We start from the raw sequence: 19,013 nt of genomic DNA, 5'->3' as shown, positions 1-19,013 counted from the left end.
GTGTTGTGGCTAATAGAGTATATACAGTATATGTCTTGTGTTTATTTACTGTTTTAGTCATTCCCAGCTGAATATCAGGTCCCACCCGCCTCTCACAGCATCTTCCCTATCTGAATCGCTTCCACTGCCCTCTAGTCCTTCACTCTCACTTTCCTCATCCACAAATCTTTCATCCTCGCTCAAATTAATAGGGAAATCGTTGCTTTCTCGGTCCGAATCGCTCTCTCTGCTTGTGGCCATGATTGTAAACAATGTGCAGATGTGAGGAGCTCCACAACCTGTGACGTCACGCTACTTCCAGTACAGGCAAGGCTTTTTTTATCAGCGACCAAAAGTTGCAAACTTTATCGTCGATGTTCTCTACTAAATCCTTTCAGCAAAAATATGGCAATATCGCAAAATTATCAAGTATGACACATAGAATGGATCTGCTATCCCCGTTTAAATAATAAAATCTAATTTCACCTCCCGCCCCCAAAAAAAGACACGTTTGTTCTTGTCTGCCATAATGATTGTGAACAATAGGCAATATTTCAAAAAAAGTGCAGTGCCCCTTTAACAATACAATAAAAAGCCAAGAAAAAGTTAAACTGTAAATAATAGTATGCTTTGTCACAACATAAATATTAGATGACCATTGAAAACATCCTTTGGTTTTTCATTGGAAAAAGTTTGGACACCCCTACTGTAACGGACGCCAGCTAGTGTGGCTGTGCGATATTACGTTGTGTAAACCTCACTCTCTGACTCTGGACAATGAGTTGACTGCTCATTGGCTTGCGCTGCTCGACTTAACTCTCAGCCATTAAGGTTTTGTAGTAGTAGTCATCGGGCTTGGCTGGACGGATGCTCATTTCTCTGTCCAGGCTGATCAGTACAAGATGGGAGAGTTGACGAGAAGTCAACAACGACAAGAAGAAAATCAGAATGTACATGGAAGTTTGCTGCGTTTATGTGAAGATAGAGATAGATATTGATAGATAGATAGATAGATAGATAGATAGTACTTTATTGATTCCTTCAGGAGAGTTCCCTCAGGAAAAATAAAATTCCAGCAGCAGTGTACAGAATTGAGATCAAATTTAAAAAGTAAATAATGGGGATATAAATGGAAATAAAATAGAAAATATAACAATAAGAATAACAATAAAAAGTAACAATAAGAAAACAAATATAACAGTAAAAATAAGAATATAACAAAAGAAACTAGGCAGTAGTGACCATGTTATGAAAATGTATTGCACTGTTTTTTGTTGCAGTTTATTTCAGTATTGTTATTGTTTTGCATCCCCTGTCATCCTAGTACCCCCCTCCTCGCTCCCCCCCCAGAGAGGAGTCTGATGGCGTGTGGGACCAAGGAGTTTTTTAGTCTATTAGTCCTGCACTTGGGACTCGCCTACCAATCATGAGCAGTAATCTCCATCATGAAAATTAAGGGTAAGTACACGTGTTATTGTTTTGACCATTTATCATTAATAGCGGTTAACTTATTTATCCACTTGTTAAGCAGTATAGATGGTGAAGTGTGTTATTTCCCCTCTCTCTGATGTCCTGTATGCTAAGTCAGCTTCCATCTCTGGTCGTCCCAGTTGTGATTAATTACGGAGGGGTTAACTTCCTTTTAGACTAAAGAGTAAATACATGTCGACAGCTTGACCCCGGAACTGATTAATTTAATTTCCATTATTTCTAACAAGACAAAATGGATCCAGAAAAGACTGTGTACTCCCAGCTTGCTACCGTCTGACTTGCATGCGGCTGCTCTGAGGCGTACTTCCGCCGGCGCCAAATAGCGCGTGGGGTGGAACCCCCGTGACCTCAACACGGAGACCCTCCCAAACAAGTCACAACAAACATCTTCCTGGAGCCACTCTGCTGCTTTGATGCCCGGAAAGTGGAGATGATATCTCATCGTGCTTTTGCTGGGTTTTTTCCTTCCTTTTACTCTCACAATTTCACCGGGCTTCACGCTCCTCAAAGTACAATCTGCAAAGAGCCCCCCCCCCCCATCTTATCCTCTATTTCCTTTTATCCTCCCCCTATTTTAAGCATGTTCCCTGGAATGTAAAACACAGACGAGCATCCTTTCCCGTCTATTTGAGTTCACCCACACCTTCCTGTCTGTCTCCCTCTGTGCGTGTCCCTCGCAGCCTATTGTTTATTTTGCAATGTGCCTAATTATGCTGTCTCACTTATGTAATTAGCGCAAAAAATAAATGGCTGCCATAGCCCTATGTGTCTTCCCCTTCACCCCCCTCCCGTTGCAGCCTGGGAGAAAACAAATTATGTAGAACAATAGGTACAAATGGCTGCCGCACCAAACCCTATGATGGATGCGGCCCCGCATCTCATCCTCTCCCTCCCTTCTTCATTATCTCCAACTTTAAACGCCTCTGCTTGGAAACAGGGTTCGAGCTTTCCCAACCATCTTTTCTGGCTTCTCTTCCGGGCATCATAGTATTAGGCAGCAGACATTTCTCCCCGCTGTTGCCTCCACTGGCATCCTCCTCTCCTCTATCCTCCAGTGCATTTGCAGAGCACACTTGGGACTTTCGAAAGCAAACATGGTGTGTCATCGCCCCATCTGTGGATAGTCTGAGCAAGGAACAATCAGTCCCTATCCTCCTCTGCCTCGTTTTCTTCTTCCGGCCCCCTGGGATCCACGCAGCAGTAGGATGCCTCAGTCAGACGGGTGCAATGTGCTGGAACAATGGTTTGGGCCGCTTCATTCCACCAGGGGTGTTAAGTTCACCTCCGCCAGCTTGGCAAAGCACTTATCCGCCTGTTACTGGCCTCCTTGCTGCAGCAGAAGAAACACTCACGCACACCCGACAACTAATGTTTGGCCTAGTGTTGTATCAATACCAATGTTTTGGTACCGGTACTAAAATTATTTTGATACTTTCGGTACTTTTCTAGATAAAGGGAACCACAAAAAAATTGCATTATTGGCTTTATTTTAACAAAAAATCTTAAGGTACATTAAACATATGTTTCTTATTGCAATTAAGTCCTTAAATAAAATAGTGAACATACTAGACAATTTGTCTTTTATTAGTAAGTAAACAAACAAAGGCTCCTAATTAGTCTGCTGACATATGCAGTAACATATTGTGTCATTTATCATTCTATTATTTTGTCAACATTATTAAGGACATGTGGTAGAAAATTATTTATTTATCTACTTGTTCATTTACTGTTAATATCTGCTTACTTTCTCTTTTAACATGTTCTATCATGTAGAAAGCTGGAACGCAAATGGCGTGCGACTAAACTTGAGGTTTTCCATCAAGCATGGTGTGATAGTTTAATAACTTATAAACGCATGCTTACCTCAGCTAAAGCTAAATATTACTCAAATCTCATCCACCTCAACAAAAATGATCCTAAATTTTTGTTTAGTACAACAAGGGACTCCTCCCAGTAGCTCCACCCACACAGCAGATGACTTTATGAATTTCTTTAATAAGAAAATTGAAGTAATTAGAAAATAGATTAAAGACAATGCATCTCAGCTACAACTGGGTTCTATTAACACAGATACGACTGTATATACGACGGATACCGCCCTCCAAAATAGTTTCTCTCTCTTTGATGAAATAACATTGGAGGAATCGTCAAAATGTGTAAATGGGACAAAACAAACAACATGTTTACTTGACCCAATTCCTGGGAAACTTATCAAGGAGCTTTTTGTATTATTAGGCCCATCAGTGTTAAATATTATAAACTTATCACTTTCCTCTGGCACTGTTCCCCTAGCATTCAAAAAAGCGGTTATTCATCCTCTACTCAAAAGACCTAACCTCGATCCTGATCTCTTGGTAAACTACCGGCCGGTGTCCCACCTTCCGTTTATCTCGAAAATCCTCGAAAAAATTGTAGCACAGCAGCTAAATGAACACTTAGCGTCTAACAATCTCTGTGAACCTTTTCAGTCCGGTTTCAGGGCAAATCACTCTACGGAGACAGCCCTCGCAAAAATGACTAATGATCTATTGCTAACGATGGATTCTGATGCTTCATCTGTGTTGCTGCTTCTTGATCTTAGCGCCGCTTTCGATACTGTTGATCATAATATTTTATTAGAGCGACAGACTTAGCCTTGTCTTGGTTTAACTCTTATCTTACTGACAGGATGCAGTGTGTCTCCCATAACAATGTGACCTCGGACTATGTTAAGGTAACGTGCAGAGTTCCCCAGGGTTCGGTTCTTGGCCCTGCACTCTTTAGTATTTACATGCTGCCGCTAGGTGACATCATACGCAAATACGGTGTTAGCTTTCACTGTTATGCTGATGACACCCAACTCTACATGCCCCTAAAGCTGACCAACACGCCGGATTGTAGTCAACTGGAGGCGTGTCTTAATGAAATTAAACAATGGATGTCCGCTAACTTTTTGCAACTCAACGCTAAGAAAACGGAAATGCTGATTATCGGTCCTGCTCAGCACCGACATCTATTTAATAATACCACCTTAACATTTGTTACCCACCCATTTGTTACCCACACATCCGGTCCTCTCCAAGGTTTCTCATAGTCATTCACATTGACGTCCCACTGGGGTGAGTTTTCCTTGCCCGTATGTGGGCTCTGTACCGAGGATGTCGTTGTGGCTTGTACAGCCCTTTGAGACACTTGTGATTTAGGGCTATATAAATAAACATTGATTGATTGATTGATTCTATCTACACTTCTGTTAAAATGTAATAAAAACGTATTATTCTGTTGTTTGATACTTTACATTAGTTTTGGATGATATCACAAATTTGGGTATCAATCCGATACCAAGTAGTTACAGGATCATACATAAGATCATACATAATTCCCCCCAAAAACGGATTAACTCGCCGGAATATAAAGACAATATAACATACATCCATAAATCTGGATGCATATGCAAAAGTGCAATATATTTATCTGTACAGTAATCTATTTATTTATATCTGCACCTTATTGCTTTTTTATCCTGCACTACTACAAGCTAATGCAACAAAATTGCGTTCTTGTCTGTACTGTAAAGTTCAAATTTGAATGACGATAAAAAGGAAGTCTAAGTCTAAGGTCATATTCAAAGTCCTCATGTGTCCAGGGACGTATTTCCTGAGTTTATAAACATAATATACATTTAAAAAAAACGAAAGAAGATGTTGTGATGCCAAAAAATATCGACGTAATCATAGTAGTAATCATCGGTCGTGGTTAGCGCCTTGCATGGCAGCTCCCGCCATCAGTGTGTGAATGCGTGTGTGAATGTGTAAATAGTGTCAAAGCGCCTTGAGTACCTTGAAGGTAGAAAAGCGCTATACAAGTATAACCCATAGTATCGACTAGATACGTGCCTGTACTTGATATCATTACAGTGGATGTTAGGTGTCCATCCACCAATGCCGTTTGTTTACATTTTGATGCCGGTGAGTTACAGTGTGTAGTGAAGCATGTTTAACTATGCCTCGTCCTGCAGGGATGATACTTGTAAGAAACTTACTTTATTTGTCGCCATGGAGACAAGGATTAGTGATTTTTAGGGGAGGTGCGGGACCGGTACGTTTCAGAGACGGTATAGTACTGAAAATGATTAATTAGTATTGCAGTACTATACTAATACCGGCATACCGTACAACCCTAGTTTGGCCCACACCATATTTCCATGAACCCCCTTGAAAGCATGCAGTAAGTTACACCCTTGTTGTCTTTTACCCCTGCCAAGCTGGAAAGAAAGAAAAGCAGCAGGTTTGCTTTGCAGCAATTCAAGCATATCCATTACCTGAAATGTTCAGCTACTGGCAGTAAATCCCTTTGACCCCTCCCCTCCCCACCTGCAACCTTCCTATTCCCGTGCTGAGCCCATGGCGCTTTGCATGTTGCATTCTTTGGCCAAACAGACTGGGAGAGTGATGGAGGGAGAGAAGGAGACTCACCTCTCCCTCCTACTCCTTCTACCGCCACCCACATGCGCCGCCGTTTCCTCGTCTTTCTGCACAGCTCAATAACATTAACATGTTTCGCCATTGGGGGGGGGGGGTTGCAGTTTAAAGCCCGATCGATACGCTTTGATTGACACCCCTCAGTTGATGGCAAATTGGTTACCATCTCTCTCGGACCTCCCGGGGCAAGTTACCGCGGAGGGAAAGAAATGTAAATAAAAAGACACCTCAACCACAAAACAAGACGAGGGTTTTATTGTGTAGAACAGGGGTGTCAAACGTACGGCCCGGCCCGCGAACAGGTTTTATCCAGCCCGCGGGATGAGTTTGCTAAGTATAAAAATGAGCCGAAATTTTTGAATGAAAGAAACTGCTGTTCTAAATGTGTCCACTAGATGTCGCAATAGCAATTCTTTGTATCTTTGCAGATTATGCTACATATGACCAAAATACACCACATGATGTTAGTACATCAGCCTATCTCAGCTGCATTCGGGCGGTAGACGGGGTACATTCTGGACAAGTCGCCACCTCATCGCAGGGCTCAGGATGTCATACGGGAACATTTTTCACTTCAATGCATGTCATGTATTTGTTCAAAACTCACTAAGAGAATTAGAATCAGATTGATTTTGTCAAGTATGTTTAATGAAACCAGACATTTGACTTGTTCAACTGTGCTGTCTTTGTTCAATGCAAGTTTTGCATTAAGTGTCCTCTGGTTTTATTTTGAAGTGAAATGTGACACAGCGCACACCACTCAGGGTCTCCTCACTCATCTTTCCACTCACATATGCATTTGCTATAAAGCATCATCTTTCAGGTAACCATCCGCAGTTAAGGTGAAGGAACAAGAGTGATCAAATTAAATTAATCAATTCATTTGTGTTTATATACAGTATAATTATTGCCACAATTGTTTTGTGATTAATCGCATGAGCCAAGGCGTTAAATGTTACTCCTTGGCAGTTTATTTAGTTAGTCATGCGTGTTGTAAGGCGCACACGTGTAAATTAATAACTTGATGGTATTGTTAAAAAAACATGAGCTAATGTTGCACAGTTCACCGAAAAGTTCCGGCTTACCCGTCCACACACACCTAAAAAATAAGATTATTTTTCTGGTACTATGTACTGTACATACATACATACAAACATATATTTCTTATATTTTTTTCACATAAAATTAGAACTTTTCCTCAAAAGTGAGAGATTTTTTTTTCTTTTTCCTTTTCTTTCTTTTTCCTCTTCTCTCTTGTAATGTTATGACATTAATGTTACATCATTACGTATTTTTTTTACACAATTTTGTATGTTTTATGTACTTAACCCCATTTTACTGAAAAATTACAACCTTTTCCCTAAGAATTGTTTTTCTTTTATTTTCTTCCCCATAAACACTTGATTCTTCTTGTACCTCTTTCTATCTTCCTACCTGTCATTACTTTTTTATTATGTTGAATTTTTTTGCCAAATACAACTATTTTAAATTTAGAAAAAATATTTTCTTGTAACAATTTAGGGTTTTGTTGAACAATTCCATATTTTCCCTCATAAAATTAAGTTTTTCAAATTTACTGTATTTTTCCTTTTAACTTCAATCTTTTTGGTAATTTCATGACATTTACATATTTTTCATGTCATGGCGAGTTATCGACCAGATCGTCATCCAGCAACCCATCGCCACAGTTTAATTGCACTCCTGTGGGACACACTGAGTTTAAACATGCTCGCAACATACAGTATATGTAGCCAAGTCATAGAATAACTCATAATAACAGACACATTTTTTCCAATAGAAATACAACACAAAGACTCAAAATAATCCAAAAGTCAAGCATTTGTGTACATACTTCTTTGAAAAATGTTTGTATTTTCCCCTATTTTCAAATGCAAACGCTGACCAGTATGTTGCTGTGCGTATAAAGACATGCCATTTAATTTAAGGGTTTCATGATAGCCTCCATCTTGCACAACATAAATAATCATAACGACTGCAAATAATCCTCTGAGTCAGGGAATAGCGTAGAAGTGATGACCTCAGCAAACGGGGCGAACGTGTGAGCGCTCGCCAGCAGAGGGAGGGTGAATGGTGCGGTAAGTGTGAGAACGCCATAAGAGCCAGAACAATCTAATGCGCTTCCTTCGGCTTCAAACGCCTCCTCAAATGTGAACTATTTGCACGTGCACATGGACGCCCTGTCAAGCTGTTTTATGGAGATGTCAGACACATTCCGTGAACATTTTTAGGGGTGAACATGAATTATGTTGCCATGATCAACAACAGTGCTAAATACCACCTCTAGTTTATGACGATGACATGTCCTGCTCCGTGGCAACATCATTAATGAGACAATTGGACTTTGACTAATGGTTCCAGAAAGGGCACAAAGCCCTGAAGATGCCTCACACACTCAGGTCAACTTATCATCCTGTGTGCGCCCTTGACCCCCCCGACTATGTGGCCACGCGTGTTGCCTCTGTGAGCACACGGTGAGTCATTTGTGGAGAATGAGCATATGTCATCACCCCAGAGCGTCCTGCAGAGAACATCTTAGATGTTCCACTGCTTGGAGACAAGACCCAAATGTCTCCCTGTCTTTGTACAAAAGGTGTATGCCTACTTAAGCTGCTTTTCTCCAGAATCCTCAGCTATGGCTGATACAAGGTTAAAGAATGCAAGATAACACACATTGCTGTGCTGCACAAGACACATTTCAATTTACTTTCTGAGTGTGTGTGTGTGTGTGTCCCGGTACCAGACGATCCACGGACCGGTACCAGTGGTTGGGGACCACTGCTTTACACCACTGCATTGGACCTGGTGATGTATGGCTTAGATGCAGCTGCTTGGCCATGGAAACCCATTCCATGAAGCTCTCTGCGTACTGTACGTGGGCTAATTGGAAGATAACATGAAGTTTGGAGCTCTGTAGCAACTGACTGTGTGACCCCTCTCTGTCACTTCGTGGCTGAGTTGCTGTTGTTCCCAAACTCTTCCATTTTCTAATAATAAAGCCGACAGTTGACTTTGGAATAGTTAGGAACGAGGAAATTTCACGACTGGATTCGTTGCACAGGCGGCATCCTATGACAGTTCCACGCTGGAAATCACTGAGAGCGGCCCATTCTTTCACAAATGTTTGCAGAAACAGTCTCCATGTCTCAGTGCTTGATTTTATACACCTGTGGCACGGCCAAGTGATTAGGACACCTGATTCTGATCATTTGGATGGGTGGCCAAATACTTTTGGCAATATGGTGTATATTACGATATATTATTTGGTATATAAGTGTTAATAGAACCATTTTTTTTTGTCTGCAGACATATACAGTAATTTTTTGCGTCATTTACGGTTATTTCTCAAAACAATTATTAATCTACTTGTTAATTTACTGTTAATATCTGTTTATTTTCTGTTGTAAACTGGTTCTATGTACACTTCTGTTAAAATGTAATAAGCACTTATTCTTCCGTTTGAATACTTTACATTAGTTTTGGGCGATACTGCCAATGTGTGTATGGATTCAATACTAAGTCGTTACAGGGGCAGTATCGGTCATCCCAATACTGTCCCTTCACATTTTCAACATCATTGAATTATAACATTTTTGATCACAATTATAAACAGACAAAAAGACAGGATGGCGGTATTACAGTATGAATTGATTAGTATTATTATTTCCTACTACTGGCTCTAATGCCTGCCTTGTGGTTAGAGCAGACCTGGGCAAATTAAGGCCCGGGGGCCACATGCGGCCCGTTAAGGTTTTCAATCTGGCCCGCTGGACATTCCCAAATAATTTTTTTAGATCTTTAAGATGGAAAGTGTAGCTGCCATTATGATGTGCAGTGATGTTTTCTAATGACCGTAAGTCTTCAACTATACTAAGTATTTCAATGGTTGGAATCTGCGCTTATGGCTGATATACCAGTTACTATGGTAATCTAATTAGTTACTATGGTCATCTAATTAGTTACTATGGTCATCTAATTAGTTACTATGGTAATCTACGTCACAGCAGCTCTGACGAGGCACCAAGCAGTGTGGGCGGGAAGCGTTTCCACAGACGCGGAAGGAGATTTTCACAGCAAAGTTCTAAAGCTTAGTGATACAGTATATCACATATATCAGATTGTAGGCGGGTTTATTTTGTACCCTTCACGTTCATATTTCACTGTTTGTTGCATTTTTATTGCGTTTCAGTTGATTGCAAAATATGTGGACCGAAAAGGGGTGTGACATTCATATTTTGTCAATATTCACTGTTTTATCGTTCATAGAAAAATTTAAAATTCCATTTTTTTCAACCTGCCTCAAAACAGCAGCTTGGAATTTGGGACATGCTCTCCCTGAGAGAGCATGAGGAGGTTGAGGTGGGTGGGGTTGAGGTGTGGGGGACTAGGGGGTAGTGGGGGGTGTATACTGTAGCGTCCCGGAAGAGTTAGTGTTGCAAGGGGTTCTGGGTATTTGTTCTGTTGTGTTTATGTTGTGTTACGGTGCGGATGTTCTCCCGAAATGTGTTTGTCATTCTTGTTTGGTGTGGGTTCACAGTGTGGCGCATATTTGTAACAGTGTTAAAGTTGTTTATACGGCTACCCTCAGTGTGACCTGTATGGCTGTTGACCAAGTATGCCTTGCATTTACTTGTGTGTGTGAAAAGCCATAGATATTATGTGATTGGGCCGGCACGCAAAGGCAGTGCCTTTAAGGTTTATTGGCGCTCTGTACTTCTCCCTGCGTCCGTGTACCACTACGTACAGCGGCGTTTAAAAAAGTCATACATTTTACTTTTTGAAACCGATACCGATAATTTCCAATATTACATTTTAAAGTATTTATCGGCCGATAATATCGGCAGTCCGATATTATCGGAGATCTCTAGTTAAAATCTCTATAATCGGACACAATTTTATAATTTACATCGTATATCACACGACTCTACTTATGAGTTGGAAGGCATGTTTTGCTTCGACATTCATTGTGTATGTGAGGGAAAGGCAGGGTAAACGCAACCCGACTCCTAAAATATCTTCTACTGTACAAACGTGACTTGGTCCCTTGAGGTGCTGTTTTAATGACGTGCGCAGAATTAATTCCCTCATTCTCCTTCTACCCTTTACAGTGTTTGCAAAGGGGAATGGAGGAGTAAACACGTTTGTGTTGACGGCCCAGCCTGAGGTGAAGATGTCTCCAGGCAGAAGACAGGAAGCTGACACGGCGCCACCTCCATTGTCCTCTTTCTTTGTCATTTCCTAGCCCGGATGCTCCGACTGAGCCCAGAGGGAGACAAGGTGAGGATGTGCACATGTCGGAGAAAGTCAAGACAAAAGAGAGACGGGAGGCCGTCAACAGTTTGCTACCTGGCTTCCTGTGTCGGGTCACGGCGACAGAACATCGCCGGCTAATTTGCTAACAGATGATAACAATGCATGAGGACGCGCTGCCAAGTTCTTTATCGGTGTTTACCCACTTGGCAAAGCTGATTAGAGGCATGCAATGTTATTAAGTGCCATTATTTCCTTTCTCCTTTGCACACGTGTAGGGGCTGCTTGGGAAGGCCCACAATGCAATGTGTTCATGGCGTCTTCAGCGGCTTGGTCATTCATTCATTTTTTCACGTGTGCCGCTTGCATTAAATTAGTTTTTAGTAGGGATGTCCGATAATGGCTTTTTGCAGATCTCCGATATTCCGATATTGTCCAACTCTTAATTACCGATACCGATATCAACCGATACCGATATATACAGTCGTGGAATTAACACATTATTATGCCTAATTTGGACAACCAGGTATGGTGAAGACAAGGTCCTTTTAAAAAATTTTTATAAAATAAATAAATTAAAAACATTTTCTTGAATAAAAAAGAAAGTAAAACAATATAAAAACAGTTACATAGAAACTAGTAATTAATGAAAATGAGTCAAATTAACTGTTAAAGGTTAGTACTATTAGTGGACCAGCAGCACGCACAATCATGTGTGCTTGCGGACTGTATCCCTTGCAGACTGTATTGATATATATTGATATATAATGTAGGAACCAGAATATTAATAACAGAAAGAAACAACCCTTTTGTGTGAATGAGTGTAAATGGGGGAGGGAGTTTTTTTTTGGGTTGGTGCACTAATTGTAAGTGTATCTTTTGTTTTTTATGTTGATTTAATTAAAAAAACAAAACAAAAAAAACCATACCGATAATAAAAAAAACGATACCGATAATTTCCGATATTACATTTTAAAGCATTTATCGGCCGATATTATCGGACATCTGTAGTTTTTAGAGGTAACAGGTGCAAATTAGTGAGCAGTGTACTGTATTCCCTCCTCTTGTGGCCTCCACTCTAATAGATGCCAGTCATTAATGAAGTTATTCAGTATTTTCTTGACATATTTATAAGTCAATCCCATTATTTAATTTGGTGTACTTTTAAATATTAATATCCTTTTAAAGAAACTTTCACCTGGCTGGCAATCAAACCCATGTCGTCTGAAAATAAGGCAGCATTGCATACTATTACACCACCATACATCATACTAGGACTGCTGCTAGTCGCCGCTGATGTACATATTGATTCTGGTTGTGCTTACCAGCCTCGAAGCAATTTTATTTGGTACATGGTGTAATTATAGCTTTGACCAGTAGATGGCAGTCACACATAAGAGATACGTGTGGACTGCAAATGGTCTGTTTGCCGGCCCACAGATCATGGCACCCACACACCACCGATCTCATGTAGGGCTGCAACTATTGATTATTGCGGTAATCAAGTAAGTTATCGATCATTTTAATCGAGTAATCGGCTAAAACACACTTAATAGCCTCAATGCGTATTTTAGGGAAAATAGCTGAAAAAACAATATTTTCCGCTTGTCGTAACCTTCATTCTATTTTTTTTAATACATGCACATAATCAACATAAAATTTGCTTTTTTAACATGTGTGTATAAATACAATTAGAAATACATGTAAATCTAGGCTAATCGCCGCCAAACAAATCCTGATACCCACAGACAACATGCTGGTCATTTTTGTGTTGTCTTTTTCGAGTTCGGTGTTGGCGAGTGATGGGTCAAACGATACATCGATGCATTGTGAAACACGAGGAGTGATATTGCTTCCCGTGATGCTTCGACGTGTTTGCCATTTTAAGAAAAAAACATGTGACTGATACAACTGCTGTAGCGTTTGACTGCGAAGCACCAAACTCTGTTCATCAGGATGCTCAAAAGTGAAAACTCGTACTAAAAAAAGTCGGAAGAGTGGCGTTGCCGCGTTTAACATCGGATTATGTCGCTATCAATCGATCTCAATGGAATGAAGAAAAAGGTACAATTCTGTAAAGTGTGTGATCATGTGGATCTTATTGCACCAAATAAGGTAAATGTTCCTCTTTTCTTGTTTATTGTTTGGCTTAATGACCAGAGTCGCCAGTGTCATTTTCCTTTCTGAGCAGCTATTTGTTAAAAAATATATACAAATATATATTTTCATAGTATTCATTTTATTTGCAGGTCAAACTTTGTGACATTTTTAATCCATCAGATGGCGAATGAGCATTATGAAACACCAACACAGTATCAGCGCAGTGTCAATACAGGTAATGAGTGTGCCATACACTCACTGAGGCGTCATTTACCCATCATTAGTTTTGGCTGTTGCTCTAATAAATAGTTTTTTCCACAAGCAAAGCTGAGCTGCCACAATATAACCCAAGCCTTGTTCTCTCTGTAGTTGAGTAAATAAAATCGCATGCCAGAAATATCCATCGATCCATTTTCTAACGCTTGTCCCTTTTGGGGTCGCGGGGGTCGCTGGAGCCTATCTCAACTACAATCGGGCGGAAGGCGGGTTACACCCTGGACAAGTCGCCACCTCATAGCAGGGCCAACACAGATAGACAGACAACATTCACACTCACATTCACACACTAGGGACCATTTAGTGTTGCCAATCAACCTATCCCCAGGTGCATGTCTTTGGAGGTGGGAGGAAGCCGGAGTACTCGGAGGGAACCCACGCAGTCACGGGGAGAACATGCAAACTCAGGACTACTCAGGACCTTCGTATTGTGAGGCAGATGCACTAACCCCTGTTCCACCGTGCTGCCCAGAAATATAGTGTACTGTAAACCCGAATAAGTAAGCAGAACTCAAAAAAAGTGAGGCAATCGGTTGCCACATATTTTTTGAGTTCATAAACTCAATTATTTGAGTATATCAGATCGTAAATATTTGGAGTTTATGTTAAATGTACTTTTAAATAATAATTGAATTAAACTTACCAATTAAGCCAACTCAAAAATGTTCCTCCTCGTGTCTGCTGCCTGAAGAGGAAGTGCACACAAATGCTACAAAATAAAAGCCCTTCCTGTGTGTGTGTGTGTGTGTGTGTGTGTGTTCATGTAATAATTTATACATATACACACACACACAGAGTATAATAACAATACAAATCTATAATGCGATTGATTCATTCTTAATTTCTTCTTGATTCGATTTATTGATTTGTGCTTTCAAAATAAGACAACATTATTTATAATCCACTGAGTTTTAAGTAACTGTGAGTTAATTATTTTAAGTAGCAGTTACATAATCTGCAAACGAGTTACTATTAATTAAAAATAAGTTTAATAAACTTAAAAAGAAGGAAAATGTTACTCACACAACATTTTTAAGTAAATAGAACTTTTAACAACTTTTTAAGTTTACACCACTTATTCTAATTAATTATTTTGAGCATTCGGGTTCACATTGTAGCTAAATCAATGTGGCGAAAAAGTAAACATTGGCTGGTTCCCTACTTTGCAACAACTCACTGGGAAGAATTTCAACAAGATTTTAGTGTCTCTGCTATTCTTAAAAAAAAGCATTAGTGAGGTCAGAGGTCAGTGATCACAGGCCTGTCTGCTCTCTGTTCTGGTTGATGGAGTTGAGGTCATGCTTCTTAAATTCCTCTCAAACAGAAAATATTGGAAAAGTCCGGTGACATGTTGACATTCTAAGCTCACATAAAGGTGCGATTGATTCATGGAATCATCAAGTGCCTGATTATTTGTGTCCGCCTATTCACTCACACTCACCCTGCAGCAGCAAAACCAACAGAGATAGACAGGAAGTCAAAGTAAGCTAAAATGCATCTTCGCCATGACCATGTCTCTTAAATAATGCAGGACGCTCCTCTCCGAGACCACATTCTGCCGCATCGGCACTATTGTGCAACTCGTGTCCGACGCCGTTCATCCCTGCCAACAAACTTTCTACCACTAAGCCACATCCGTCTCTGCGGGGCCGGTCGGAGGGAATCCAATTAATATGAGGGGTGGGTAAACGAAGAAGCTGAGGGAAATATGTGCGATAGTGTTCGACAAGAGGAGGAAAAGGTTAACGATGCTCATCCCCCAGTGTTTTCCCGCCGCTTGCAATCATTAGGACACCGGTGACACATCTAAGCTTCATCTCTGCAACAAGACTCTTCCCGCTGTCCTCCACCCGCTATGACCACCCCACCCCTCTAACAGAATTCAAAGAACCATAGCTCATGAAATATGCACTTTTTTTTTTTTTTTAAAAGCAGCCCTGTGGGGGGACACACTGTCACGGGCTCCACAAACATGCCGGCGCCGCACCAGGATGAGACAAATCTCCAGTAATGGGGAAGAAGAGAGCTGATGCTGGGTAAAAAAAAAAAGCTTCTCCCATATTCCGCGACAACCTTGTGAGGGTCTTAACGGCTGCCTGCGGCTCATTAAGCAGAGGCACTCCCCGTGTCCCCTGTGACCCGTGGGAATAAACATATCACAAAAAAGAACGAAGGTGGAGTGAAGACACAACTTAACTTGTAATCTCGGCATTCAGCCTTTGAAGACACACACACAAGCGTCCTGAAGCAGAAGACGATTAGTGGGAATATTCAACCGATTCCTCAGGGCACCAAAAGGGGACATGCACACCCGCTGTGTGATCATGTGCATAATATTGTGGTGCATTCAAAGTCCAAACACCCTCCTGCATGGATGTGTAGATGCTTACACTTTATGAATCCTATGAGGGGACATTACGGATGTATGCAACAAAAGAAATAAAACATTTTGGTAACACTTTAGTATGGGGAACACATATTCACTAGAGATGTCCGATATTATCGGCCGATTTATGCTTTAAAATGTAATATCGGAAATGATCGGTATCGGTTTCAAAAAGTAAAATGTATGACTTTTTAAAACGCCGCTTTGTACACGGACGTAGGGAGAAGTACAGAGCGCCAATAAACCTTAAAGGCACTGCCTTTGCGTGCCGGCCCAACCACATTATATCTACGGCTTTTCACACACACAAGTGAATGCAAGGCATACTTGGTCAACAGCCATACAGGTCACACTGAGGGTAGCCGTATAAACAACTTTAACACTGTTACAAATATGCACCACACTGTGAACCCACACCAAACAAGAATGACAAACACATTTCGGGAGAACATCCGCACCGTAACACAACATAAACACAACAGAACAAATACCCAGAAGCCCTTGCAGCACTAACTCTTCCGGGACGCTACAATATACACCCCGCTACCCCCTAAACCCCCCCCCCCCTCTCAACCTCCTCATGCTCTCTCAGGGAGAGCATTTTCCAAATTCCAAGCTGCTGTTTTGAGGCATGTTAAAAAAAAATAATGCACTTTGTGACTTCAATAATAAATATGGCAGTGCCATGTTGGCACTTTTTTCCATAACTTGAGTTGATTTATTTTGGAAAACCTTGTTACATTGTTTAATGCATCCAGCGGGGCATCACAACAAAATTAGGCATAATAATGTGTTAATTCCACGACTGTATATATCGGTTTCGGTTGATATCGGAATCGGTAATTAAGAGTTGGACAATATCGGATATCGGCAAAAAAGCCATTATCGGACATCTCTAATATTCACCATTAATTAGTTGCTTATTAACATGCAAATTAGTAACATATTGTCTCTTAAATTGTCTTTATCAAGTACTTATTAATGCCTTATTCTGCATGGCCTTATTATACAACCAGTAAGCCATTAACTAAGAGTCTTCCCTCAATAACTTCAGAATTATTGCTTATTAGTAACCCTAACCCTAACCCTTATATGTTCCCCTAGTGTCCTAATAACTCTAAATGCAGTCTTTGTTACTTTAATAAGCAACTAATTCATGGTGAATATGTTGGCCATACTAAAGTGTTGCCATAATGTTCACAGTGACTATATTGCATGTCTTTGCTGGCTGCAGGAGGACGTCACATGTGTGCTCTTTTACTACAGTAAATATTTCTATCACACACAAAAGCTCCTTAGTGGATTTATTCTTGCAGTCTTGGTGATTGTGCATGCAAAGAGCTCCAAGGTGTCTTACAGTCTAATTAGGGCAGCTGTTACCATTTTCATTATTTGGGAGTGTGTGTGTGTGTGTGTGTTTTGGGAGGATGGGGGGGGGGGGGGGGGGGGGAGTGCCAGTGCGCTACTGTCTCTTTCCTTCTTTTTATCCAGCTGTTGCTCGTCAGTCAGAGAGCAAAGGTCTGCTGGCATCTCATGACACCCACCCCCACCCCCACCCCCCGCCACACTACTCCTCACCCCCTAATGACCAAACCATGTGGAGCAGAGGGAGGGGGTGATGGTGCAGAGGTGCGGGCAACAAATGGCTTTTTTTTAAGCAAACACAGCCATTTGTTAAACATGGAATTCCAGCCTATAGACAAAAAAAAACAAGCTGTTTGATTCCAATGTAATTTGCGTTGATGTGTTGGAGTGTGTTGATTCATATACTTTTGTGTATGCATTTCATTTGCAAGCCATTTTTTTTTTAAACTTATTTTAAAAAAGTCAGTTACCGGCCATATACATCATATATGATGTAAGCATTGTATTATTAAACACAATGGTGGGGTTCAGACAGGTGTGCCATGTTTGAACACTCCTTTCCTCAAGCATCCACATTTATAGTCACCAAAAAGCTGCGTTCAATCTCCAAATCCCATTTCAGTCATTAGTTCCACTGAGTGGAGTCACTCCTTTGAATCATGGCTAATGGCGTTTTATACACACACACACAAAAAAGTGACCCACTCATGATGCAAGCCTGCTTTCCAAAGTAAAAGCACGTGAAACTGCTGCAGACATGTTGTGCATGCATTAGGATGGACGCCTTAACGCAGCACATGCACACGCACACACACACACACGCACACACACATACACACACACACACTTGGACAAGTGAAGTGTTATTCTTACCAGTGGCCATAAGGCAAAAGATGAGATAAAGCACAATCATGCTGCAGTTTGCTCCTGCCGGTCGCGTGCAATCGAGCCTGGATCCTTCTGCGCACGCACTCCCGTGATAATATTCTTCGGAATAATATTATCATCCACTTGAACACAACCACTGACGAAGTCCCGACACTTTGGTGGAAGTCTGCTCACAGATGCATCCCGACTCTGAATAACTTTCCGCTTCTCTTCCTCCTTTCGGAATCAAACCCGCACACGGACGAGCGCGGACCACGGGTGTGTGCACGCTGCGCGCTCTCCTGCTGGACTGTGCGCGCCGCTAATGGTGAAGTTGTCTCTCTCCTCCTCTCCGCTCTCTCGCTGGGATGATGTATGGAACACACACACACACACACCACACACTCCTCTCTCCGCCTGCCAAGAGGACACACACACACACTCTCTTCTATTGGGGGGTTACACCACATTTGGCACCAGCTCAGTGTGTGTGTGTGTGTGTGTGTGTGTGTGGAGCCCTCTGCCTCCCATCCACGCCATTTGGGGTAGGGAGGGGGTATGATGGACCCCCCCAACCCCCCTCCCGCCCATGGGGTCCTACTATTGGCTGGGCGTGCATCAAGGGGAGGGCTTTGTTTTCTACAATTATCCCTATTTAAATGAGGGCTTTGTAGGGTTGGGCGACACTACAAAGGCTAGAATCGATCCAATACTCTAAGTAAAAACTTGTGATGCGCAAAAAAATAGATTCAGATCCGCATCGCAATTATTATCCATCCCGATTTTAAATCTACGGAGCCCCTAAAGCAGTGTTTTTTTCA

At 41.3% G+C, this 19,013-nt stretch overlaps 1 protein-coding gene and 1 long non-coding RNA gene across 3 annotated transcripts in view; one reads left to right on the top strand and one right to left on the bottom strand.

Moving 5' to 3' along the window:
• LOC133660071 (uncharacterized) overlaps positions 1–11,169 on the top strand; it is a 59,603-nt gene extending 48,434 nt beyond the window's left edge. The window contains exons 7-8 of the long non-coding RNA XR_009827768.1: positions 1,304–1,437; positions 11,057–11,169. This is a non-coding gene — a long non-coding RNA (uncharacterized LOC133660071). The remainder of the gene's footprint in view (positions 1–1,303; positions 1,438–11,056) is intronic.
• Positions 1–18,670, bottom strand: part of kirrel3l (kirre like nephrin family adhesion molecule 3, like) — a 96,089-nt gene extending 77,419 nt beyond the window's left edge. For both annotated transcript variants that reach the window (XM_062063172.1, XM_062063174.1), the window contains exon 1: positions 18,199–18,670. In XM_062063172.1, coding sequence (XP_061919156.1) covers positions 18,199–18,238 — 40 coding nt within the window. In that variant the 5' untranslated portion in view covers positions 18,239–18,670. The remainder of the gene's footprint in view (positions 1–18,198) is intronic.
• Between the last annotated feature and the right edge of the window lie 343 nt (positions 18,671–19,013).

The sequence above is a fragment of the Entelurus aequoreus genome, linkage group LG11 (assembly GCF_033978785.1).
Source record: "Entelurus aequoreus isolate RoL-2023_Sb linkage group LG11, RoL_Eaeq_v1.1, whole genome shotgun sequence".
NCBI lineage: Eukaryota > Metazoa > Chordata > Actinopteri > Syngnathiformes > Syngnathidae > Entelurus > Entelurus aequoreus.
The sequence above is the reverse complement of the archived record's forward strand: the minus strand, read 5'-3'. Positions and strand labels throughout refer to the sequence as shown.